The sequence below is a fragment of the Typopeltis vanoorti genome, chromosome 21, assembly GCF_054136105.1.
Source record: "Typopeltis vanoorti isolate ZY-2024b chromosome 21, IOZ_Tvanoo_1.0, whole genome shotgun sequence".
NCBI lineage: Eukaryota > Metazoa > Arthropoda > Arachnida > Uropygi > Thelyphonidae > Typopeltis > Typopeltis vanoorti.
Genome location: NC_143569.1, coordinates 77,865,834 through 77,889,715, shown reverse-complemented (window position 1 = coordinate 77,889,715; position 23,882 = coordinate 77,865,834). Strand labels below are relative to the sequence as shown.

Below are 23,882 nucleotides of genomic sequence, written 5' to 3'. Positions count from 1 at the left end.
TCTCAAAAGTTTGGTTCTTGTTTTTAAACTCTCAATTTTGTATATTTGAGTCTATAGTTAACACCTGAAAGCTGATCAACTTTTGTACTTAATTTTTCTTTTTAATATGATATTCATTTTTATCCCTCTTAAAACTATATGGTGATCACATCCTATTCAAATATTCTATGTATACTCTTAACTGGACCAATAAAAATTTCGCCATCACTGATAATGGTCAATAACATTTCTTATGTATCCTCTCTAATGACTAATTCATGTCCTGAACAGGACATGAATTAATTTTCCTCCAAATCAGTCTGGTACTTGTCAAGACTCCAACATTACCTTATATTTTTATCGTTTAAGGCACTTTGTACCGTATCAATCCACCATGATACTTCACTGCTTTTTTCTGCAGCTTCCAATTCCTTTGTGTGCATTACAATATGAGACTTGTAATGCACACAAAGGCAACACAAAACTAAGTGAAACACATGTACGAAAGAGAATTTCATTCTCTTTCATCCATGTATTAATTCTACTTTTGGGAGAAACTTGTGACTTTAAATTAAGAATTATCTACACGTTAGCACAAGAAAAGTGTATTTAATATACTGCCAGATATTTCAACTTGAAAATAACAATCATCAGTGGCTTGACAGAAAAAAGTTATTTACGAGGTAATACATAAACAAGCAATCCAGCAAGAACTTACTATTACTGTTAGCCTTGCTCTTTTCTCTAAATTTTCCCAAAACATTTTCATATATCTGATGTCCATTTCCTACTCCTATTTAAATCTCCAACAAGAACCACCTTTTCCTTTATGGCAGCTACTCTTTTTAATAACTTAAAAATTCATTTTTTCCCTTTGTAGAACATTATCTAGGTTCTAGCACAAATATATGAAATGTAACCCTCCCCTTCCTTCTTTACTTGCATTCCATTCAATAATTTATCTTCGTGTTTAGTGATGAATGCTATAGCTACCCATTCCTTTTCCTTCTGTTTGTCCAAATACAGCATCCTAGTATTTAGCATTATTTCTTAATCTGTCTTCTTTCTTTCTTTTAGTAAAAACCAGTTATGTCAACATGATACTTCACTGCTTTTTTCTGCAGCTTCCAATTCCAGTGACATTTCTCATACTGATGGTATTTACTTCAATTCTTCTGAGGAAGTTTATTCCAGTGGCTGAGTTTTCACTTTTCTTTGGCAAATGTAGGCACCTTGTTTAATCAAGCAATAGCCTAACAAACTGACATTTTATCATATTGCACCATTTTTTCTGTATGTATGGTTTAAACAAATACAGAATACAATGAAATTGTCAATCATTCAGTATCTATATGCATACTTAATAATGGAGCACATTATGAGAAGGCAAGAACTGGACAATGGATCAGATGCACTGGTCAGGTCTTCATATTCCTTACAAGATACGTGGTTTTCTCCCAGTTATCTGATCCCAATACAAAACCACAGCTTCATGCGATATTTTGAGAAAAAGAATGGAATCTTACTTCAGTGATACAGATGACCTTTCAAAAAGAATGAAGTTCATGAGTCACTTGTTTGTGAACTCTTCCAAAACATGCTAAAGCAGTTTTGTTACATAAGCCTTCCATAATCCTTGTACAAGGAATACTTATAAAGGTGACTTGAAAATAGTGCAAGTTGATGGAAGTAGTCAAGTCCAATTTCCAGCACTATACTCAGATGAGTCTCATAAAAGCTTTGTTAAAACACTGGACAAAATGGATCAGTATGTAACTTGTTCTGAAATTTTTACAAATTTTGCAAACTTATCATTATCTTCCATCATCCTCAAATTCCTGCCATGCACCCTCAAGGGGTGTACAGGATATGATAGTACTACATGAAAAATTTACATCATTACTAACTTCCTATCTACAATTTTCCTCCAAATCAGTCTGGTACTTGTCAAGACTCCAACATTACCTTATATTTTTATCGTTTAAGGCATTTTGTACCGTATCAATCCACCTATATCTTGGTCATCCTCTGGGTCATTTTCCTGCCAACTTGGCAGAGAACACGTGTTTTGTAATCTTTCCTCACTCATTCTGTTTAAGTGACCATACCACCTGAGATTAGCTCTGCTAACGCATTCCTGGATGCTGACAATGTCAAGTTCTTTCCTAATATAATTGTTTTTAACATAATATTGATGCCATCTGTTCACGCCTCTAATCTTTCTCAGGACTCTCATATCTGTGGTGTCTAGTCTTTGGTCAAGTGTTTTACTTCTGACCCAACACTCGGATCCATAAGTTAAAATTGGTTTGAACACTGATTAGTGTTCAAATACAGCTAATTTAGTGTTCTGACTAATTTCTCTCTTATTCCATATGAATTTATTCAATTGACTTCATACCATACCAGCTTTGTTGATTCTGTTGTCTATTTCCATATTTAATTTACCATCTTCACTAAAAATCGTGATTAAGTAGCTGAAATGTTTTACTTGTTCCACAGGTTCTCCATTCACAACACAGTTGACATTTTCAATGATTTTGCCTATTTTCATTGTCTTTGTCTTTTTATTGCCGATCTTCACACCATATCTATTACAACAGTTATTCAATTTAGTCCGAGAATCTTGCAGAGGATTTATTTACAAGTATAACATCGTCCGCATAAAGCAAAGAGCTGATATGAACATATCCAATTTTGATATCATGTTCAATACTACTTTCCTTCATAATGTGATCCATATAGACAATGAATAACAGAAGGGACAATGTACATCCTTGTCTCACACCAGATTTAACATTAAACCATCTTCCTGTACTTCTTTCAATTCTAACTGCTGACTTACAACTCAAATAAAGACAAAGTATTGCTTAATATAATGCTCCATTGACATCATATAACTGTAGCATTTTGAATAGCTTCTCTCTTGGCACCTTGTCATATGCCTCTTCCAAATCGACAAAACTTAAATACAGATCTTTGTTATATTCCCATGATTTCCCCACTATTTGTCGTAAAGTGAAGATCTGATCCTGACAGCCTCTATTTGACCTGAATCCAGTTTGTTCTTCAACAATTCTTCTCAACCGTTTCTCAAGTATACTTGCAGGAACAGTCAGTAGGGAAATACCACTGTAATTCTCACATTCAGTTTTATTTCCCTTTTTATATATGGGTACTATGAGAGCTCTACTCCAATCGTCTGGAATTCGTCCCTCTGTCCAGGCATTCTCAACTATGCAGTGCAGCCACTGTAAGACTTTTATACACCATACTTAAGCATTTCTGGTCGAATATCATCTACTCCTGCTGCCTTTCCACATTTCAAGCCTTTGATGGCTTTTTCTAATTCAAGTATGGATATGTATTCCTGACTGCATGCATGGTCAGCATTTTTTTTTTTTATATCACTGTGCTGCCATCACTGCTTATTTCATTTAGCAAATTTTCAAAGTAATTACTCCATATTTCAAGGATATCTTTTTCTCCCGTTTTAATGTCACCTTTATCATCTCTAATTCCTTTTACAGCACTCTTTCCTCCATTCCTAAGCTTCTTCAACAACCTCCAGAATATTTTGCACTTCTTGATATTTATTTTCTATGTTCTTGCAAAAGTCCTCCCATGACTTTTGTTTAGCTAGTTTTACACACTGTTCAGCTTACTTATTTGCCAGGAAATTTTGATATGCTTTCTTCTTTTCCTTCACTGCTTCTTAAACTTCCAGTGTCCACCATGGAGTTTTAATTTTCTATCCTTGTAGAAAAAGTATCCTTCACATGCCTCTCTAGCTGAATCAATCAGGGTTTTCTTCAAGGCTTGCCACTAAATCTCCAAGGTTTGGCTCCTGTTCTCAAACTCTTTCATTTTTTCTTCAATAATCTTTCTGTATTTTAGTCTACAGTTCACATCTGAGAGCTGCTTAACTTTTATTCGCTTTAAAACTTTCTTACATGTTATTCTTTTCAGTATGAAATTCAATTTTATCCTGCTCCAGACTAAATAGTGATCACTTCCAATTTCAAATCCTCTGTACACTCTGGTGTCCTGCAACAGGGAGAAAACATCACTATCAACAATAACATAGTCAATGAGACTTTTCTTATTCCTTGCCTCTTCTCCCCATGTGAATTTGTGCACATTTTTATGAGGGAACGTGGTGTTAGTAATAACCAGTCCATGTCCTGAGCAGAAATCCAACAGGTATTTGCCATTATTCGCTTTGCTCTTTTCTCTAAATTTTCCCAAAACATTTTTGTATGTCTGACAATCACTTCCTACCCTGCTATTTAGATTCCCAACAAGGACCAACTTTTCCTTTTTCATTGTCATTAGCTTTCCCTAGAGCCTCAAAAAATACCTCCACTTCTACTTTAGTAGAACCTTCTGTATTCAGTTTCCCCATTCTGATATTTGCCCAAATCACTCTATTTGACACTGCTGCCATTTAAGGATGGGCCTCATATTTTGCGTTGAATACTATGGCTACTCCTTCTTTCCCTTGATTGTCATTGCCTGAATATAACATTTTGTATTTATTGCTCAGAAAGATCTCACCAGTTTTTGTCTTTTTTGTTTCAGTCACCCCTATTATGCCAATCTGGTACTTATCTAATTCCTCCGCTAGCTCCATTTCTTTGCCATTCAGGCTTCTTTTGTTGGTAGTACCAATCTTTAACACTGGTGATGCTGAGTTGGGGTGTGTTTTCAGATTTGTTCCAGTAGCTGGAACAAATCTGAAAAACATAGCCTTTAAAGGAATGCAGAGAACTGACCAGGGCTTCTGACCTAATGCCCAATCCTCACCTTCTCGTGGTGCACCCTGTTGGGAATCTACCTGGATACTGAACGAACAAGGATGGGCTCGCAATTTGGGATTTAGCCGACCAAATTGTATTCTTATTGGTTAAACCAAAATAAAAAATGATGGTACAACACAACAAAATTTCATGCCAGCTGGGGTGTCGCCCGGTTAAACAAGGCCCCGTAATTTCGCCAGGGAACCAGGGTGAACAGCGAAAAGTCAGTTACTGGAACAAATCAGAAAACACACCACAACTCAACATCGCCAGAGTTAAAGATCGGTGCTATCAACATAAGACGCCTGAATGGCAAAGAAATGGAGCTAGCTGAAGAATTAGATAAGTACCAGATCACCATACTAGGGGAAGACAAAAACTTGTGAGATCTTTCTAAGCAATAAATACAATATGTTATATTCAGGCAATGACAATCAAGGAAAAGAAGGGGTAGCCATAGTATTCAACACAAAATACGAGGCTAATCTTTTGAATAGCAGGCAGTCTCAAGGAGAGTGATGTGGGCAAATATGAGAATGGGGAACTGGACAATGAGACTTATTTGTGCCTATGATCCCACAGAAGGTTCCATAAGGTAGAAGTGGAGGAATTTTTGATGCTTTAGAAAAAGCAACTGACACAATGAAAAAGGAAAAGATGGTCCTTGTTGGGGATCTAATAATAATGGCAAATACCTGTTGGATTTCTGCTCAGGGCATGGAGTGGTTATTACTAACACCATGTTCCAACATAAAAATGTGCACAAATTCACATGGAGAGAAGAGGCTAGGAATAAGAAAAGTCTCATTGAGCATGTTATTGTTGATAGTGATGTTTTCTCCTTGTTGCAGGACACCAGTGTACAGAGGATTTGAAATTGGAAGTGCAGTATTTAGTCTTGAGCAGGATAAAATTGAATTTCATATTGAAAAGAAGAACATGTAAGAAAGTTTTAAAGCGAATAAAAGTTGAGCAGCTCTCAGATGTGAACTGTAGACTAAAATACACAAAGTTTATTGAAGAAAAAAATGAAAGAGTTTGAGAACAGGAACCAATCCTTGGAGATTCAGTGGCAAACCTTGAAGAAAACCCTGATTGATTCAGCCAGACAAGCATGTGGTGAGGTTGTCTGTAAGGATAGAAAAATCAGGACTCCAACGTGGACACAGGAAGTTAAAGAGGCAGTGAAGGAATAGAAGAAAGCATAGCAAAAGTTCCTGGCAAATAAGTCATCTTTTGCTCTTAGAGAATACAGAGACAAATGTAAGAAAGCGAAACACTGTGTAAAACTAGCTAAACAAAAGTCATGGGAGGACTTTGGCAAGAACATAGAAAATAAATATCAAGAAGGTGGTAAGATATTCTGGAGGTTGTTGAAGAAGATTAGAAATGGAGAAAAGAGTGCTGTAAAAGGAGTTACAGATGATAAAGTTAACATGAAAACAGGAGAAAAAGATATCCTTGAAGTATGGGGTAATTACTTCGAAAAATTGCTACATGAAACAAGCAGTGATGACAGCAAAGTGGTAAAAAACACTGACCAGGCATACAGTCAGGAATACATATCCATACTTGAAGTAGAAAAAGCCATCAAAGGCTTGAAATATGGGGAGGCAGCAGGAGTAGATGATATTCGACCAGAAATGCTAAAATATGGTGGTATAAAAGTCTTACAGCAGCTGCACTGCATAGTTCAGAAAGCCTGGACAAAAGGACGAATTTCGGATGATTGGAGTAGAGCTGTAATAGTGCCCATATATAAAAAGGGATATAAAACTGAATGTGAGAATTACAGAGGTATTTCCCTACTGAGTGTTCCTGGCAAGATAAATGCAAGTATACTTGAGAAACGGTCGAGAAAAATTGTGGAAGAAAAGCTTGGTGAAGAACAAGCTGGATTCAGGCCAAATAGAGGCTATCAGGAATAGATCTTCACTTTACGATAAATAGTTGAAAAAGCACGGGAATATAGCAGAGATCTGTATTTAAGTTTTGTTGATCTGGAAAAGGCATATGACAAGGTGCCAAGAGAGAGAGAGAGAGAGAGAAGCTATTTAATACACCAGTTATATGATGTCAATGGGGCATTATATCAAGCAATACTTAGTCTTTATTTGAGTTGTAAGTCAGCAGTTAGAATTGAAGGAAGTACATTATCCCCTCTGTTATTCATTATCTATATGGATCACATTATGAAGGAAAGTGGTATTAAACCTGATATCAAAATTGGATATGTTAATGTCAGTTCTTTGCTTTATGTGGACGATGTTATACTTCTGAATAAATCCACTACAAGTCTGTAAGATTCTCTGACTAAATTGAATAACTGTTGTAATAGATATGGTATGAAGGTCAGCAATAAAAAGACAAAGACAATGAAAATAGGCAGAATCATTGAAAATGTCAACTGCGTTGTGAACGGAGAACCAGTGGAACAAGTAAAACATTTCAGCTACTTAGGCACGATTTTTAGTGAAGATGGTAAATTAAATATGGAAATAGGCAACAGAATCAAAGCTGGTATGGTAGGAAGTCAATTGAATAAATTCATATGGAATAAGAGAGAAATTAGTCAGAACACTAAATTAGCTGTATACAAGACAGTGTTCAAACCAGTTTTAACTTATGCATCTGAGAGCTGGGTCAGAAGTAAAACACTTGACCAAAGACTAGAGACTGCAGATATGAGAGTCCTGAGAAAGATTAGAGCTGTGAATAGATGGCATCAATGGCAATATCAGATTAAAAACTAGGATATTAGGAAAGAACTTGACATTGTAGGCATCCAGGAATGTGTTAGAGCTAATCTCAGGTGGTATGGTCACTTAAACAGAATGGGCGAGGAATGATTAGCAAAACAAGTGTTCTCTGCCAGGTTGGTAGGAAAACGACCCAGAGGAAGACCAAGATATAGGTGGATTGATACAGTACAATGTGCCTTAGACGATAGAAATATAAGATCTGATAATGATAATATTGGAGTCTTGACAAGTAATAGACTGATTTGGAGGAAAATTGTAGATAGGAATTTAGTAATGATGTAAATTTTTCATGTAGTACTATCATATCCTGTACACCCCTTGACAGTACATTGCAGGAATTTGATGATGAATATAAATATGCAAAGCTACTTTCTATTATTTTCATTTTTAATATGGTTCTGCCATCAACACCACCTGCTTACATCATAGAAAAAGCTGCCTCTAATTTACCAACACAAGACGCAAACCTACTTAGGATAGAAGCTATATTTGCAATCAATAACAGTAGACCTCCCACTGACGTCTCCCATTCGGAGAGAAAAGCTGTTTATCAATTGCGGAATAATGAAGATATCATTTTTTTCAGCTGACAAAAGGGAACGCCATGATCATCTTGAATAGAACCAATTATCACCTCAAGATCAGTGAATCATTAGATTGTAATACTTACTTACTCTGAACTTCAAAGAGACCTCACAAGAGAACTACATATCCGGACAAATAATCTTCTCAAATTCATCTCAGAATTATCTATGAATCTGCCCATCGCTCTGCTGTCTTCATTCACTTATTCCCCATTTATATGGCCTTAAAAAGATCCACAAAGAAAACACTCTTTTCAGACCAACAGTTGAAGGTATTGACTCCCCTACATACAATCTGTCGAAACATCTCACAGGAAAATCCTTTTCATATATCAAGAACTCGGCTGATTTTATCTCGAAGATCAAGAACATCCAACTAAACGAAGCAGACAGAATGATCAGCTTCGACACAGTTTCACTGTTCACCAACGTTCCAACCCAGGAAGTCCTTAGCCTTTTAAAAAACAAATTATCTAAGAAGATTTTTGCCTTACTCGTTCATTGTGTGTATTCTGGCTACTTCTTATTTGAAGACAAGATCTACAAACAAAACAGTGGTTTGGCCATGGGTAGTCCGTTGTCTCTGTTGCTAGCCAACATTTTTCTTGAAGATTTTGAGGAAAAAGCCATTTCCTCAGAAATACTGAAATCCAAAATCTTGCTGTGTTACATGGATGACATTTTCCTAATTCGGGAGCACGGACTAGAAAACTTACAAACCTTTCTGGATCATTTAAACAACTTTCATCAAAATATAAACTTCATGCCCGAACCAGAAGTTAATGATGTATTCGCTTTTCTAGATATAAAACTTACTAGAACAACCGATGGTCTCAACATTTCTATCTTTAAAAAGCCAACACACACAGACAGATAATTACATGACTCGGCCAAGCAGGCCAGCTGTCTCTCTCTCTCTCTATATATATATATATATATATATTTACAAAGTAACTGACTAGGTTTAATGACATTTTTATAATTATTAACTGACTTAAACACCGAGAAAAAATATAACAGATTTATTGAAGTTTCACTACTAGTTTCATCGGAAATGCCGACTTCGTCAGGTAAATACAGTACCAGGGACTAAACAACATTTTAATAAACGTACTTTAACACACACAGAGTTTAGAACAAGTAGTAATTAAAAGAAATACGTGTATTAACCACAGTGAAAATTATTTAATTGTAAATATTTCATCTTAAGTATCTTAGGACATCATCAGTACAGTAGTTTAAAACAATAATAGGAATAACATACAGTTAGGGTGCATGATTACAATAGAATCTCATTAAACATGTGTAACATGTTACAGAAGTAAAAAATAAATAAAAATATTTAACACAATTTTGTATGACAATTTCCCATACTTTAGAAATAGTAAGAACGTCGTTCTGGTTTAAGTTTGTTCTGTGTAGTAGGGCTTCAGAACTTTTTTTGTATAAACGTTCATGTTTCTATAAAGATCTATGTAAAAGTTTAGACTTTTCCCAATGGACCCTATGGTTTTGATTTTCAATTCCGTGTTGAGAGAAGCCAGATTCCTGCGGTTTAAAAAGACAAACGTGGTCTTAATGTTCCGAGATGTGTTTCTGAACGGATCTACCTGTCTGTCCAAAGTAAGACAATTTGCACGAGCATGGAATCTCATAAACGCCAGGCAACATCGAAAGGTGAGAGTATGTCCTTAGGAGAAGATAACAAGTTGTAAATTTGGTTGATAGGTTTGCAAGTAGTAGCAAAATTGTATTTCTTCATAATTTTAGAAAGACGTTTGGAAATGCCTTTAATGTAAGGTATGGGAATCTTATGAACTTCTTCCTGTCTGGTTTGATGTGTGGAGAAGTGACTGATGATTTTTTGAGTTGTTTTAGGATTATATCCATTTAGGATGGCTGTATTTTTGATTACTTCTAATTCCTGGTTTAAAGATTCTTCAGAGCAGCAGAATTTGTGTGCTCTGGAAACTAGTGATTTAATAATGCCAGATTTCCGAGATGGATGATGAGCGGAAGAATTGTGAATGTAGCGACCTGAGAATGTAGGCTTGCGAAAGACAGACGTGGCGATGGAACCGTCCTCTTTTCTTTGGATGTGTAAATCCAAAAAGGAGATACCCTGTGGAGATTCTTTTTCTAATGTCAAGTTGATGTGATGATGGGTTAATTTTATCTAGAAACAGTTGTAATTCATGTTCGGGATCATCCCAGACTGCAAATACGTCGTCAACATATCTTAACCAAATATTTGGTTTGGGTTCAAAAGTGAATATTTTTTCCTCAAGGTGTTCTAGAAACAAGTTAGCTAGGTTTGGTAATAAAGGAGATCCAATTGCTGTTCCTTCTTCTTGCTTGTAAATTTGACCTTTCCAGGTGAAATAACCTGATGCAATAACAAACTTGAACAATCCAACTATATCAGATGGAAATTTTTGAGTTAGTAATTCTATTGTTTCTTTATGGGGAATGTTTGTGAAGAGGGAGACAATGTCGAAGCTGATTGACAAGTCAGTTTTTGATAGTTGAATGTCTTTAATTTTTGTGTGAAACTCAGTAGAATTTTTGATGTTGCCTGGCATTTATGAGATTCCATGCTCATGCAAATTGTCTTACTTTGGACAGACAGGTAGGTCTGTTCAGAAACGCATCTAAGAACATCAAGACCACATTCGTCTTTTTAAACCACAGAAATCTGGCCCCTCTCAGCACGGATTTGAAAATCCAAACCATAGGATCCATTGGGAAAAGTCTAAACTTTTACATAGATCTTTATAGAAACATAAATGTTTATACAAAAAAAAGTTTTGAAGCCCTACTACACAGACCAAACTTATTCCAGAATGACGTTCTTACTATTCCTAAAGTATGGGAAATATTTAGACTTCATACCACCATCAGAATTGAAAGCAATTATTTCCTTAAAACGTAATAAAAACATAATCATTACCAGAGCTGATAAAGGAAATACCACTGTGGTTCTTGATACAAACTCATATGACCGAAAAATGAATTTACTTCTTCACGATCGTAATACTTACGGCAAATTGGATTATGATCCTACAAAACGTCAGCTCAGAAAATTAATTAAGCTACTTCATGCAACTTCCTCCTTTAGATGAAGAAACAATCAAAAAACTTAAGACATATCATGCAAGACCTCCTAGAATTTATGGCTTACCTAAGCCAAACAAAACTAACGTTCCACTTAGACCCGTCGTAGACTGTATCAGCAGTCCAACTTACAAGTTATCAAGATTCTTATCTAACCTTCTCTGCCCTCACATAGACCACTCAGCCTCTTCAATCAAAAATTCTACCGAGTTTCACACAAAAATTAAAGACATTCAACTATCAAAAACCGACTTGTTAATCAGCTTCGACATTGTCTCCCTCTTCACAAATATTTCCCATAAAGAAACAACAGAATTACTAACACAAAAATTTCTGTCTGATATAGTTGAATTGTTCAAATTTGTTATTGCATCAGGTTACTTCACCTGGAAAGATCAAATTTACAAGCAAGAAGGAACAGCAATGGGATCTCCTTTATCACCAAACCTAGCAAGCTTGTTTTTAGAACACCTCAAGGAAAAAATATTCACTTTTGAACCCTAACCAAAAATTTGGTTAAGATATGTTGACGACGTATTTGCAGTCTGGGATGATCCCGAACATGAATTACAACTGTTTCTAGATAAAATTAACCTTCTTCATCACCGCATCAACTTGACGTTAGAAAAAGAATATCCACAGGGTATCTCCTTTTTGGATTTACACGTCCAAAGAAAAGAAGGCGGTTCCATCGCCACATCTGTCTTTCGCAAGCCTACATTCTCAGGTCGCTACATTCACAATTCTTCCGCTCATCATCCATCTCAGAAATCTGGCATTATTAAATCACTAGTTTCCAGAGCACACAAATCCTACTCCTCTGAAGAATCTTTAAACCAGAAATTAGAAGTAATCAAAAATATAGCCATCCTAAATGGATATAATCCTAAAACAACTCAAAAATTCATCAGTCACTTCTCCACACATCAAACCAGACAGGAAGAAGTCCATAGGATTCCCATACCTTACGTTAAAGGCATCTCCGAATGTCTTTCTAAAATTATGAAGAAATACAATTTTGCCACTACTTACAAACCTATCAACCAAATTTATAATTTGTTACCTTCTCCTAAGGACAAACTCTCACCTTTAATGTTGCCTGGCATTTATGAGATTCCATGCTCATTCAAATTGTCTTACTTTGGACAGACAGGTAGGTCTGTTCAGAAACGCATCTCAGAACATCAAGATCACATTCATCTTTTTAAACCGCAGAAATCTGACCTCTCTCAACACGGAATTGAAAATCTATGTAAAAGTCTAAACTTTTACATAGATCTTTATAGAAACATGAATGTTTATACAAAAAAAGTTCTGAAGCCCTACTACACAGACCAAACTTAAACCAGAACGACGTTCTTACTATTCATAAAGTATGGGAAATTGTCATACAAAATTGTGTTAAATAATTAATTATTTTTTATTTACTTCTGTAACATGTTACGCACGTTTAATGAGATTCTATTGTAATCATGAGCCCTAACTGTATGTTATTCCTATTATTGTTTTAAACTACTGTACTGATGATGTCCTAAGATACTTAGAATGAAATATTTAAAATTAAATAATTTTCACAGTGGTTAATACGCATGTTTCTTTTAATTACTACTTGTTCTAAACTCTGTGTGTTAAAGTACATTTTTTAAGATGTTGTTTAGTCCCTAGTACTGTATTCACCTGACGAAGTTGGCATTTCCGATGAAACTAGTAGTGAAACTTTAATAAATCTGTTATATTTTTTCTCGGTGTTTAAGTCAGTTAATAATTATAAACGTGTCATTAAACCGAGTCAATTACTGTGTAAATATATAGCTGGCCTGCTTGGCAGAGTGGTTAGCATATTCGCTCTCCAGCAAAAAAAGCTGCAGGTTCAAATCCCACCGTGGGCATGGATGTTTGTGAAAATACTAATGGCGTTGGTGAAATGAATTGGTTGAGACAGAGTTGTGGAGTTGGTGCCCTCCCACGATGAGTCTTTGGACTCCCTGGAGGTGTCATGTAATAATAATAATAATTTACACATTAAAAAAAACAATAAAAAAAATGTTACAAGAAATAGAACATCACAGATAAAGAATTTCTTTCAATACACAAAACTGAAATTCAGAATACCTTCATTAGCTCCTTTCTTAAGCTGCTTATAATTTGATGCTTGCTGAACAAGATTTAGAATTTTTGTAGTGAGGGCAGCATCTGCCAGAGGATAAGCTTTGGGGTTTACTTCTTCAGTCTGTATGTAGAACAATGGGATATATATATATATAAAACACACACATAAAAACTACAAACATCAATAACACTATGTTAAAAAAAGCATGCACAAAAAAAAAGTTAGCAGAAACCATCTTGAATATTATTATTTTTATAAATATGAAAGGATGGTAGACTACATTTAACCTATGAAAGCAACATATGGATAATATGCTTGGATTACTCCTGTGATAAAAAGATAAGCTCCAAACATTAATTTTTCAATGATGATGAAAAAGAACAAATATAATACTGAAACATAATTTAGTGTTTATCAACCATAAATACCTGCCAAGAACAATAATTTAGACAATAAAGAAAGTCTCGTATCTACTTTATGAATATTCTGAAGTGCTAAAATAGTTAGGAATGCTTGAAAGTTTTTTTTTTAATTTTTTATTTTATTTATCATCAAATTCCTCATATGTATCCTCAGCGAGTGTACAGGATAATTATGACAGTACTACAAGAAAAAGCAACAACATTACTAACATCCATTCATCAAATCAATTTTTCTACAAATTAATCTATTATCTGTCAAGACTCCAATGTTATCAGATCTTATATTTCTGTCTTTTCAGACACTTTTTACAGAATCAATCCATCTATATCTTGGTCTTTCTATGGGTCTTTTTCCTGCCAACCTGGCAAAGAACACTTGTTCTGCTAATCTTTCTCTCCCATTTTATTTGCATACCACCTGAGATTAGCTCTATTAGCACATTCCTGAATGCTAACAATGGCAAGTTCTTTCCTAATATCCTCATATTTAATGTGATACTGCCATTGATACCATCTGTTCACTCCACTAATCTATATCATAATTCTCATATCAGGTTTCAAGTCTTGGATCAAGTGTTTTTATTTCTAACCCAGCTCTCAGATCCATAATTTAAGACTGGATCTGAACACTGTTTTGGATACAGCTAATTCAGTGTTGTGACCAATTTCTTTCTTATTCCATATAAATTTATTAAGCCAACTTCCTACCATTACTAATTCTGTTGTCATTTCCATATTTAATTTGCCATCTTCACTAAAAATTATGCCTAAATAGATGAAATGTTTTACTTGTTCTATTGGTTCACCATTCAGGTTATGATGTTTTCTGCCTATTTATACTCTGTCATTTTATAGCTGATTTTCATACCAAATTTATTACAACAGTTATTCAATTTAGTCAGAGAATCTTGCAGACTTATGCTGGATTTATTCAGAAGTATAACATCTGCACAAAGTAAATAGCTAAGATTAACATCACCAATTTTGATATCAGATTTAATACCAATTTCCTTCATAATGTAATCCATATAGATAACGTGCACCCTTGTCACACATCTGATTTTATCTCCAACCATCTTCCTGTACTTCCTTCAAGTCTAACTGCTGACTTACAGCTTAAATAGAGACTATGCATTGCTTGATATAATGTCCCATTATATAAGTCCACCATATAATTGTAGTGTTTTGAAAAGCTTTCCTCTTGGCACTTTGTCATGTGCCTTTTCCATACCAACAAAACTTAAATACAAATCCTAGTTATATTCTAAGATATCCCAACTATTTGTCTTAAAGTGAAAATCTAATCCTAACAACCTCTATTTGGTCTGAACTTAGCGTGTTCTTCACCAAGCTTCCCTTCCACAACTGTTCTTAATGTTTCTCAAGTACGCTTGCATAAATCTTACCAGGAACAATCAGTAGGGAAATCTCCATAATTCTCATATTGTTTTACCCCCCACACACACTTTTTTTTTTTTTTTACAGATGGGTACTATGAGAGCTCTGCTCCAATCATCTGGAATTTGACCCTCTGAATCATGCTATGCAGTCACTGTAAAACTTTTATACCTCCACATTTGAGCATTTTTGATCGAATTTCATCTACTCCAGTTACATTCCTTTTGGGTGTTTTCTACCACTGTGTTGACAATGCTTGTTTCATTTAGCAATCTTTCAAAATAATTACTCCAGGCATCTAGAATATCTTTATCTTCAGTTTTCTTGTCATCTATCATCTGTAAATCTTTTTACAGTACTCTTTTCTCCATTTCTAAGCTATTCATTAGCCTCCAGAATATTTTGCCACATTCCTGATATTTATTTTCTATGATCTTACCAAAGTCTTCCCATGACTTGTTTAACTAGTTTTACATGTTTCGTTTTTTTTTTTGTATTCTCTGAGAGCACCAGACTTGCCAGGAACTTTCCATATGCTTTCATTTCCTTGACTGCCTCTAATTTTCTCAGTACACCATGGAATTCTGATTTTTCTATCCTTACAGACAACCTCACCACATGCCTCTCAAGCTGAATAAATCAGTATTTTTCAGGTTTTGTCACTGAATCTCCTTGTTTTCAAACTCTTATTTTTTGTTCAATGATGTTGGCGTATTTGAGTCTATAGTTCACCTCTGAAGGCTGCTCAACTTTGTTTCGTTTTAAAACTTTCTTACGTGTTATTTTTTTCAATATGAAATCCAATTTCATCCTGCTCAAAACTAAATAGTGATCACTTCCTATTCCAAATCCTATAGCTTTTTGTCCTGAACCAGTGGGAAAAAATCATTATCAACTATAACATAGTCAATGAGGCTATTTCTTCTTTCTTGCACTTCTCTCCAAGTGAATTTGTGCACATTTTTATGTTGAAACATAGTTTGACTGTTTGACCACAGAAGTGAGAGCCATTGCTGGCAGATTGCCAAGAAGAGTCAATTCATGTTGAAGAGACAAAAGGAATAAGGCAATGTACGAATTCATCACCAACACATGTAATCATGTGCTTAATACGTACAATTTTCCAACTGTTGTACAAGCAAAATAGGTACCACTTTACAAACTAGAATTTTCATAAAAGAAAAGCTAATTTTCCAATGTATAATAATAAACACTCATCCCAGAAGTGCCAAGGGGTCTCACATCTGTGATCATACAGTAGTAATAACTAATCCATGTCCAGAATAGAAATCCAAGCATTTACCATTATTATTAGTTTTGTGCTTCTCTCCAAATTTTTCCAAAACATTTCTGTATGTCTGCTAAAATTTCCTGCTCTGCTGTTTAGATCAAGGACCAATGTTTCCTTTTTAATTGTGCCAGATACCTTCTCTAATGCCTCAAAAAATTCCTCCATTTCTTCCTTGGTTGAACCTTCTGTGGGACCATTTTATTTATTTGAAACTGAGTAATGTGCCTCTTCTACAGATACTTTCATGGAGAATGCTCTGCTGAATTAACCACTATTATTCCCCACACTCTCCTCCAAAATCATTAAAACAAGAGCCATTGTTAACCAACACCCTTTTACAGTCCATCTTGAAACTCACCGAACTAACTTCACTGCCTCCTCTTTCATTCCATCTACTTCTGTCCTTTGGAACAGTCTCCCCCACTCTGCCTTCCCCAAAGATTACAACCCTCAGCTGTTCAAGCAAAATGTGAACAGATTCCTCCTTCCTTCTATTCCTCTCGCCCACACACACAGCACTAATGTGTTATAGGCCATGCGACTTTTTGTGTATAGATCAAAAAGTATTCATTTATGTACAGCTAAGCAATCAGGTCATCCTGGTCTGGATGGGAAAATGGATAGTTCTTAATCTGCATTCAGTACCATGAGTTTAAAATGGTGACATGAATGCCTGTGAGGATTAGGTGATATTTGATTTATCACCAAATGAGACCACAATCCTAATTACTGGAGGTCTGAAGTGACATGAAAAAACCAAGTTTGGTTTTTAAAGCTTATCCGGATCTTAATCCAGTTTTCTCAACTGGATTAAGTGGTAATGTGAGAGAACAGAATTGAGGATGATTCATCATCCATTTAAAATGAATATTTTTCTTCTTAAGTCCTATTTATCAAACTGAAACAATGTTTTAATGAAGTCCAGCATGCCATACCTAGATATGTCTGCATTCAGGTCAAAATGCAATTATGCATCCGCTCCAAATGAAGTCCAGCTCTTAGTATTTAACTTATTATTTTTGAGGTTACCTCTTTAAAAACATGTGAAACAACAACAAAAACAGATTGTGTGCTTTGGTATATTTTTGTATAAATTACTGCACCTAACTTTTGTTGATGACACTTCCCAGTTTTGTTAGGAAGGGTTGTATTTGTTATAAATGACATCCCCAACTGGGACATTGATATTTAGAAATTTCAACACTGAGTGATAAAATGTTTTGGCATAATGATTTTTAACATTCTGTGTGACCCACATTACTTGTACACATTGAAGCATGCACTCTGTATGTAGGTGTAAATTTCTATCCCAAGATTAAGCTTTCTATCCACTCTGCTTCATCCCAAACATTTATTCTTGAGAATGGACTATTTATTATTTATTTATTTTAATATCATGTTTGCCTGTTTTGCAGGATGAAAATACCAGAGTGTTCAGGTTCACCTTTAACTGAAAAGCCCTGATGAAGGTTTTTCACATCCTAGATGGGATTCAAAATTGAGTCTTTTCAACCAAAGGGTATCACTGATATTCACTGAGCTACAGATGCTCACTCATATAAAGATGCAAAAGCTATATCACAATTTGTCACAGGTAAAAAATGAGCCAGTTCATGTGAGTCTCAAAGAGCTAGATGGTGAGAAAACCAGTGAGGAAGACTTCCAAAAAAAAAGTGTGAACGGTATGAAAGAGGACAAGTTGGTTCTGGAAGCTAACATATTCATGCCAGGCATTAGATAAACAGCATGCCATGCTTGCCTACAAGAGTAGGACAGAACACTGTTTCACGCTGTTTACTTGAAACAGTATCAAGTAGGCATGCAACAAACTTTTACATGTACTTTTCAGAAAAATAAAGGTTATGTAGAAAGAAAAGAATCTGTTTCAGGATACATACATATTTGATAATTAAGAGAAATTCTATATTTTGGCAATAAATTTCAATTACTAGATGTTTAGTGTATAACTTATATTAGTGACACATGAATGATTCACATGTGACTAGTAGGAAGAAAAGAATATGCCTATTCTTTTCTTCCTGCCAGCCTCTATAATTTGTTGTGCTTGTCAATGGGCATTCATTCTTTAATTTATATCATCCTCATAGCCTATTTCAAAATAATGGATAACAGATTTTTTTTTCCTAATAACTTTCGATAATAACCCTTCCTTTAATATAAAGGAAGGGTAATTATTGGCCTAATTAGTTTTTAATTATTTTCAAGAAAAGCCTTCAACCATGATGAGAGGAATTTTTATATATTCTTTTTCAATAGCCGAGTTAGCTGATCTCATAGAGCAGCGGTCGGCAATCTTTCCGTGAGTTTAGTAGTCCATGAAGTCGGACCTCACGGACTACTAAACTCACAATTTTGAATTCCACGGACCACTAACATGAATTTTTTTTAAAAAGGTACAAACATGTATAAAATAATGATAATAAAAGTTGCATTTTATTAATGTGAAATGCACTTGTTTAATTATAACAAAATTATTAGTGTGATATACGTTGCTGCTCGTTTGAAATAAGTTTATGGATTCTTGGCTCCAATGACGACACTGCAACATGGAGAGAATTTCTATTTCAAGCCAACAGCAGTACTTGTTTTTAATTGCCATAACACATGAGAATGTCTTTTCACACGAATAGGTTGTTGCAAATGGAATCAAAATTTTGATGGCTTTTTTTTTTTTTTTAATTCGTCACTGGATATTCTTTCTGTTTTCATTCTTTGAACGTGTTCCATCCATTTGTGTTTATATTTTTTAATTTTTCTATTACTGGTTCTTGGTTTAATTCTTTTATAATTCTTCGTCTCTTTTGTGATCAAATAAGATTAAATCACAAGCTATTATATACGAGAGAGATAAACTAAAGGGTCCGACAGAGATGTCCCCTCTCAGCAACTCTTTTTAATATCTATTTAAATGAAATAAAAACTTTTATGAAGATGAAAGCTGAAAACGGATCCATTATGCACATACTGCCATGTCTGGAGTCCTCTTCCTTTGGGTAATAATGGCCAAAAGATTCTGTGAGTGACCATAAGTGCTGTTGAACAATGGCTATTACCTGTCGGTTGACATCCTCTTCTTTCATATACTCATCAAAATCCGGGAACATTTGCAGATCTTCAGCCAACTGCGTTTGTCACAGCAATATTTTCTTTTGAAATGCATCCATTTTACCTCGCAGCGTGAACACGTCCATAAGCTGTCCTTGCAATGACATGTTTAGCTCGTTTAACAGTGAAAAAAATATCTGCCAGGTATGCAAGCTTGGCTAAGCCAATCATCATTGTCGGACAAGAGATCTAGGAATTTTGATTTATTTTGTTGCTGCAAAAATAACTTGACTTATTGGCGCAAGTCAAACAATTGGGTTAGTATTTTGCCTCTCGACAACCATCTCACCTCAGCATGAAGGAGATGAGTGTATTGAGAGCCCATTTCTTCACCAAGTGCCTCAAAATATTCAAGAATTGAGCACTTTGTGCTGAATTTCATTTACAATTTTAATTACAGAGTTCGTGCAGTTCTGGAGACATTCTTTTCATCACAAGTTGCTCACGATGTAAAATACAATGAGTAAACAAGATGTATGGGTGTCCAACATCTTTCACTTCTGTAACAACTGAAAGATGCCCGGTCATGCTTGCAGCACCATCTGTGCATATCCCAACACGTTTCTTCCATTCAATACCATGTCTCAGTAAATAACTATTAAGTGCATCGAAAATCTCAGAGCTGGATGTTCTACCCGGCAAGTTGAGCAAACAGAGGAGTTCTTCCTTGACACTCAAACCTCACAAAACAAAGGAAAAATGTCTTTTTAGTTATGTCTGTTGATTCGTCGAGTTGAATAAAACTTTGAATTTTCCACCATTTCTATCATTTGATTTTCAATATCTTTGGCCATGTCTTCGATTCTGCGCTTCACAGTGTTAGCAGACATAGGAATTACTTTCAGTCTCTGGACAGCCTGTTTCCCCAAAACCTCTTCACAGGCTAATGCTTAATTCTTCTCCAATCATATATGGCTTTTTACTTTTCGTGATTTGAAGTGCTATCAAATAAGAAGCCTTTACTAGGGACTTATCTTCAACAGTCATTTATGCTAATGAACTTATTTGCTTTTGCATACTTTCATGCATCCTTTGAAAATATTCAACTGGCTTCTTAGCTAAATCTGAGTGTTTTGACTGCAAGTGCTTGGCAAGTTTCGAAGGTTTCATGGCATCATTGCATAAACTCTCAGAACACACGACACAAAGCGGCCGTGTATCCAGCTCACTTCTAGCTTCTTGAATAAATCCAAACTTCAAGTAGTCTCCATCATATTTTCTTGAAACCTTGAACTTTTTCTTCTCTCCGCCTCCAGTTGTAATGTCCTTCCTGATGGTGCCTGGCAGGGGCCGTGAAAGCTCCGATTCATTGATCAACTCATGGTTACGCAAAGTATTACCAAAGAAATGTAAAATGCTTCGTTGCTTTTTCTCACTCATTGTGGGTTTATTTTATTTGAATCTTAAACCAAACAAGAAATTACAGTTATCAAATTCAAGCTCTTCGATGCCATTAAATATCACACTGTGCACAGTTCAAATAAAAACATCACTGGTCGCTTACCTAAGAAGAGTATCATGAGGAATAAACACTAGTATAGTGTTGACAGACGACAATTTGCTTCAACAAAATAAAACAATCGAACGAGAATCAGTATTCGCAGGGTTTGATTATTCTGATAGTATACATGCGTACTAGTATTCACAAGCCATGCCACTGGTGGCCCAAGAACAAAAGTGCCCCCCAGACAAAAATTGTCAGCGATCCTGTGTCAGTGTCCAAATTTCTCCACAGACCACAGATTGGCGATTTCTGTCATAGAGGAGACTTGGATTTTTCATCCCACATACAAATTGGCCAACAGAACACGCAATTTATAGACAAAAAATACTATTGGTGGTGATGGGGCAATAGATGGCCTTTTGTGTTGCTGATGGGGGAAGGGGACAATGAATTGTGTGTCCTCCCATGAGTCCAGAGACTCATGGGATGTGTCATGTAATAATAATCTTCCCCCCCCCCTTTGGAAATTACCTGAAGTAAAAAGTAAAATTAAGTTAGGAAGTGAGAATTTTAGATTAGTGAAACTACTGATGTACCAATGACTATTTGATAAAGAAATATGTGAAATGTTATATTACAAGATTTGAATTTTCTTTGGTAAATGAAATCAAATAAATGAAACTACCTTGGAAGATAGGAAATATAAAACTGCTCAGATTAAGAAATAACAGACCACTTCATCACTAGTTTCACAACTAGTTTTCTGCTGAACTACTATCCATTCACCTTATACAGCTTCCAGGGATGACTTTGTTCTCTCCCTGTCTTCACCCATTCTATGCTAAACCTCCTCCACATTGATCTACTAATAACCCCTTAACAACTTACATGTCCCAATCACGTCTCCCTCCTCCTCTTATCTACCAATTTTTGCAAATTGCATTTTCTCAAATCTTTTTTCATAGTCAAAAGTCCAGAGAACTGAAACCAACTTAGTCAATCATCTCTGTACCGTTTCCAAAATATCTTCCATTCTGAAAACTAGGTGACCAAATCTGTGCATAATAATAATCCATGTGGCCTGATCCAAGTCTTATACAAGGGTACCACAACATCCTTACTTTTACAAGTCAGTGCCCTCTGCATCATTTTATCAGCTATGCTTTCCTCACAATTTTAGCAACATGTTCCCAAAATTTTAGGTCCTTGTCCAATCACTCCCAGATCTCCTCTATCTCCTCCAAGATATTTCCACCAATTGTGTACTCTACATTCCATCTGTGCTTCCCAAATTTCAAAATCTTACGCTTCACAACCCTGAACAGAAAACTCCCATTTCCTCATTCAATGAAGTCCTCTTGCAAAGCCATGGCATCTACTATACTCCTGATAGTTCTCCCCAACTTTGCATCATCTGCAAACAATTGCATATCATGATTCAGACCTCTCCTAATATCATTTACATACAATTAAACAGTAAATGATCCAAAACAGATCCTTGGAGCACGACACTAGTAACTTTCCTCTTCCAAGATATTGCTCCTCCATAGACAACTCACTGATACCAATTAGACAGCCAATCTACTGCCTAGCCTCGTCTGTTCCAATTTAATTACCAACTTGTCTTGTGGCAATTTATCAAAGGCCTTTGTAAAATCTAAATATACCACTGTGTATGCATCTCCCTTATCCAATGATTTGTCATCTTGTTATAAGTAAGCAAATTACTAAAACACGATCTCGCATTAACAAACTCATGCTAACCATTAAAGGGTATTTTTCCGTTGTCAACCCCCATTCTGATTCTTGGTCCTAACTAACCTCACTAGCACTTCAATCACAATTCCAAACATACAGACTGGCTTATAATTCAAAGCCTTAGTCTCATCAGTTACCTTATGAATCCTCCTCTTTCAACATCTTTAGAACTTGGCCATGTGTAAGACTCATGTTAGTTTTAATCAACTCATGAGTTGATTAAAAAAATAAAAAAAGAGGTATTAATGGCATAAAGATCGCATGTTAAAAAAAAAATAAAAATAACCCACCGTCATTATCTGAAGGACAGTGAAAGGAAAAATTTAGTTACTTGACTTGGCAATAGATTCAGCATATTAATAATTAAGATGAGTCTTTGACTCCAGTGGGGTCTTAGGAGAATAATAATCTTTTTTACAAATTAGTTAGGGGAAACTTTCTTATACAGCGATTCATTTATGAGGGGAAAATAATGTGGAATTTTTAAACTCAGAATGCAAGTTATTGTGGTACGCTATATATCACTAAGATGTAAAAATTCATAAACGCATATCTGTAAATCATTTATCAAGAAATGGCAAATGATTTAAGCTAATTAAAATGTCACCTTAGCAATATAAATCAGCTATCACTGACTTTCATAGTATAGTATGTCTTTAATGTTATATTAAAGCAATTAAAGATAAAACTAAAATCCAAAACATTCTTATCGTCTTACCATGATATAATACGTAGACTCTTAATTATTAATGTCACAAATTAAATCCCCTCGGCGAACAATCGCTTCACTGAGGAAAGAACAAAAAAACGTTTGTAAAACATAAACCCACGTGCAATAATTCGAACCGCTGCGTAGGACACTATTCTGCCACCTGACGGCTAGGAACAAATAAACATTTTGAATAATATCAGAAAACTAATGCAGTACTTAAATATAAAGAGCCAATAGGCTTCATTTCGGCGATATAAACATTATTTAAATTAAGGGGATATTAAATCCCACATTGTTTTAAAACCGAAATGGTTTTAAAACAATGCAGTACTAATTATACGAAGAAAGAAAAGCTATTTTTGGTAATAAGGCTAAATTATAAT

General features: G+C 35.2%; 1 protein-coding gene across 1 annotated transcript in view; it reads right to left on the bottom strand.

The window, feature by feature from the left end:
• Nucleotides 1–23,646, bottom strand: part of hoip (NHP2-like protein 1 hoip) — a 37,694-nt gene extending 14,048 nt beyond the window's left edge. The window contains exons 1-2 of the mRNA XM_090411336.1: nt 23,506–23,646; nt 13,351–13,468 (exon numbers count right to left, since the gene is read on the bottom strand). Of these exons, the coding sequence (XP_090267462.1) occupies nt 13,351–13,468; nt 23,506–23,508 (121 nt within the window). The 5' untranslated portion in view covers nt 23,509–23,646. The remainder of the gene's footprint in view (nt 1–13,350; nt 13,469–23,505) is intronic.
• Nucleotides 23,647–23,882: the final 236 nt, after the last annotated feature.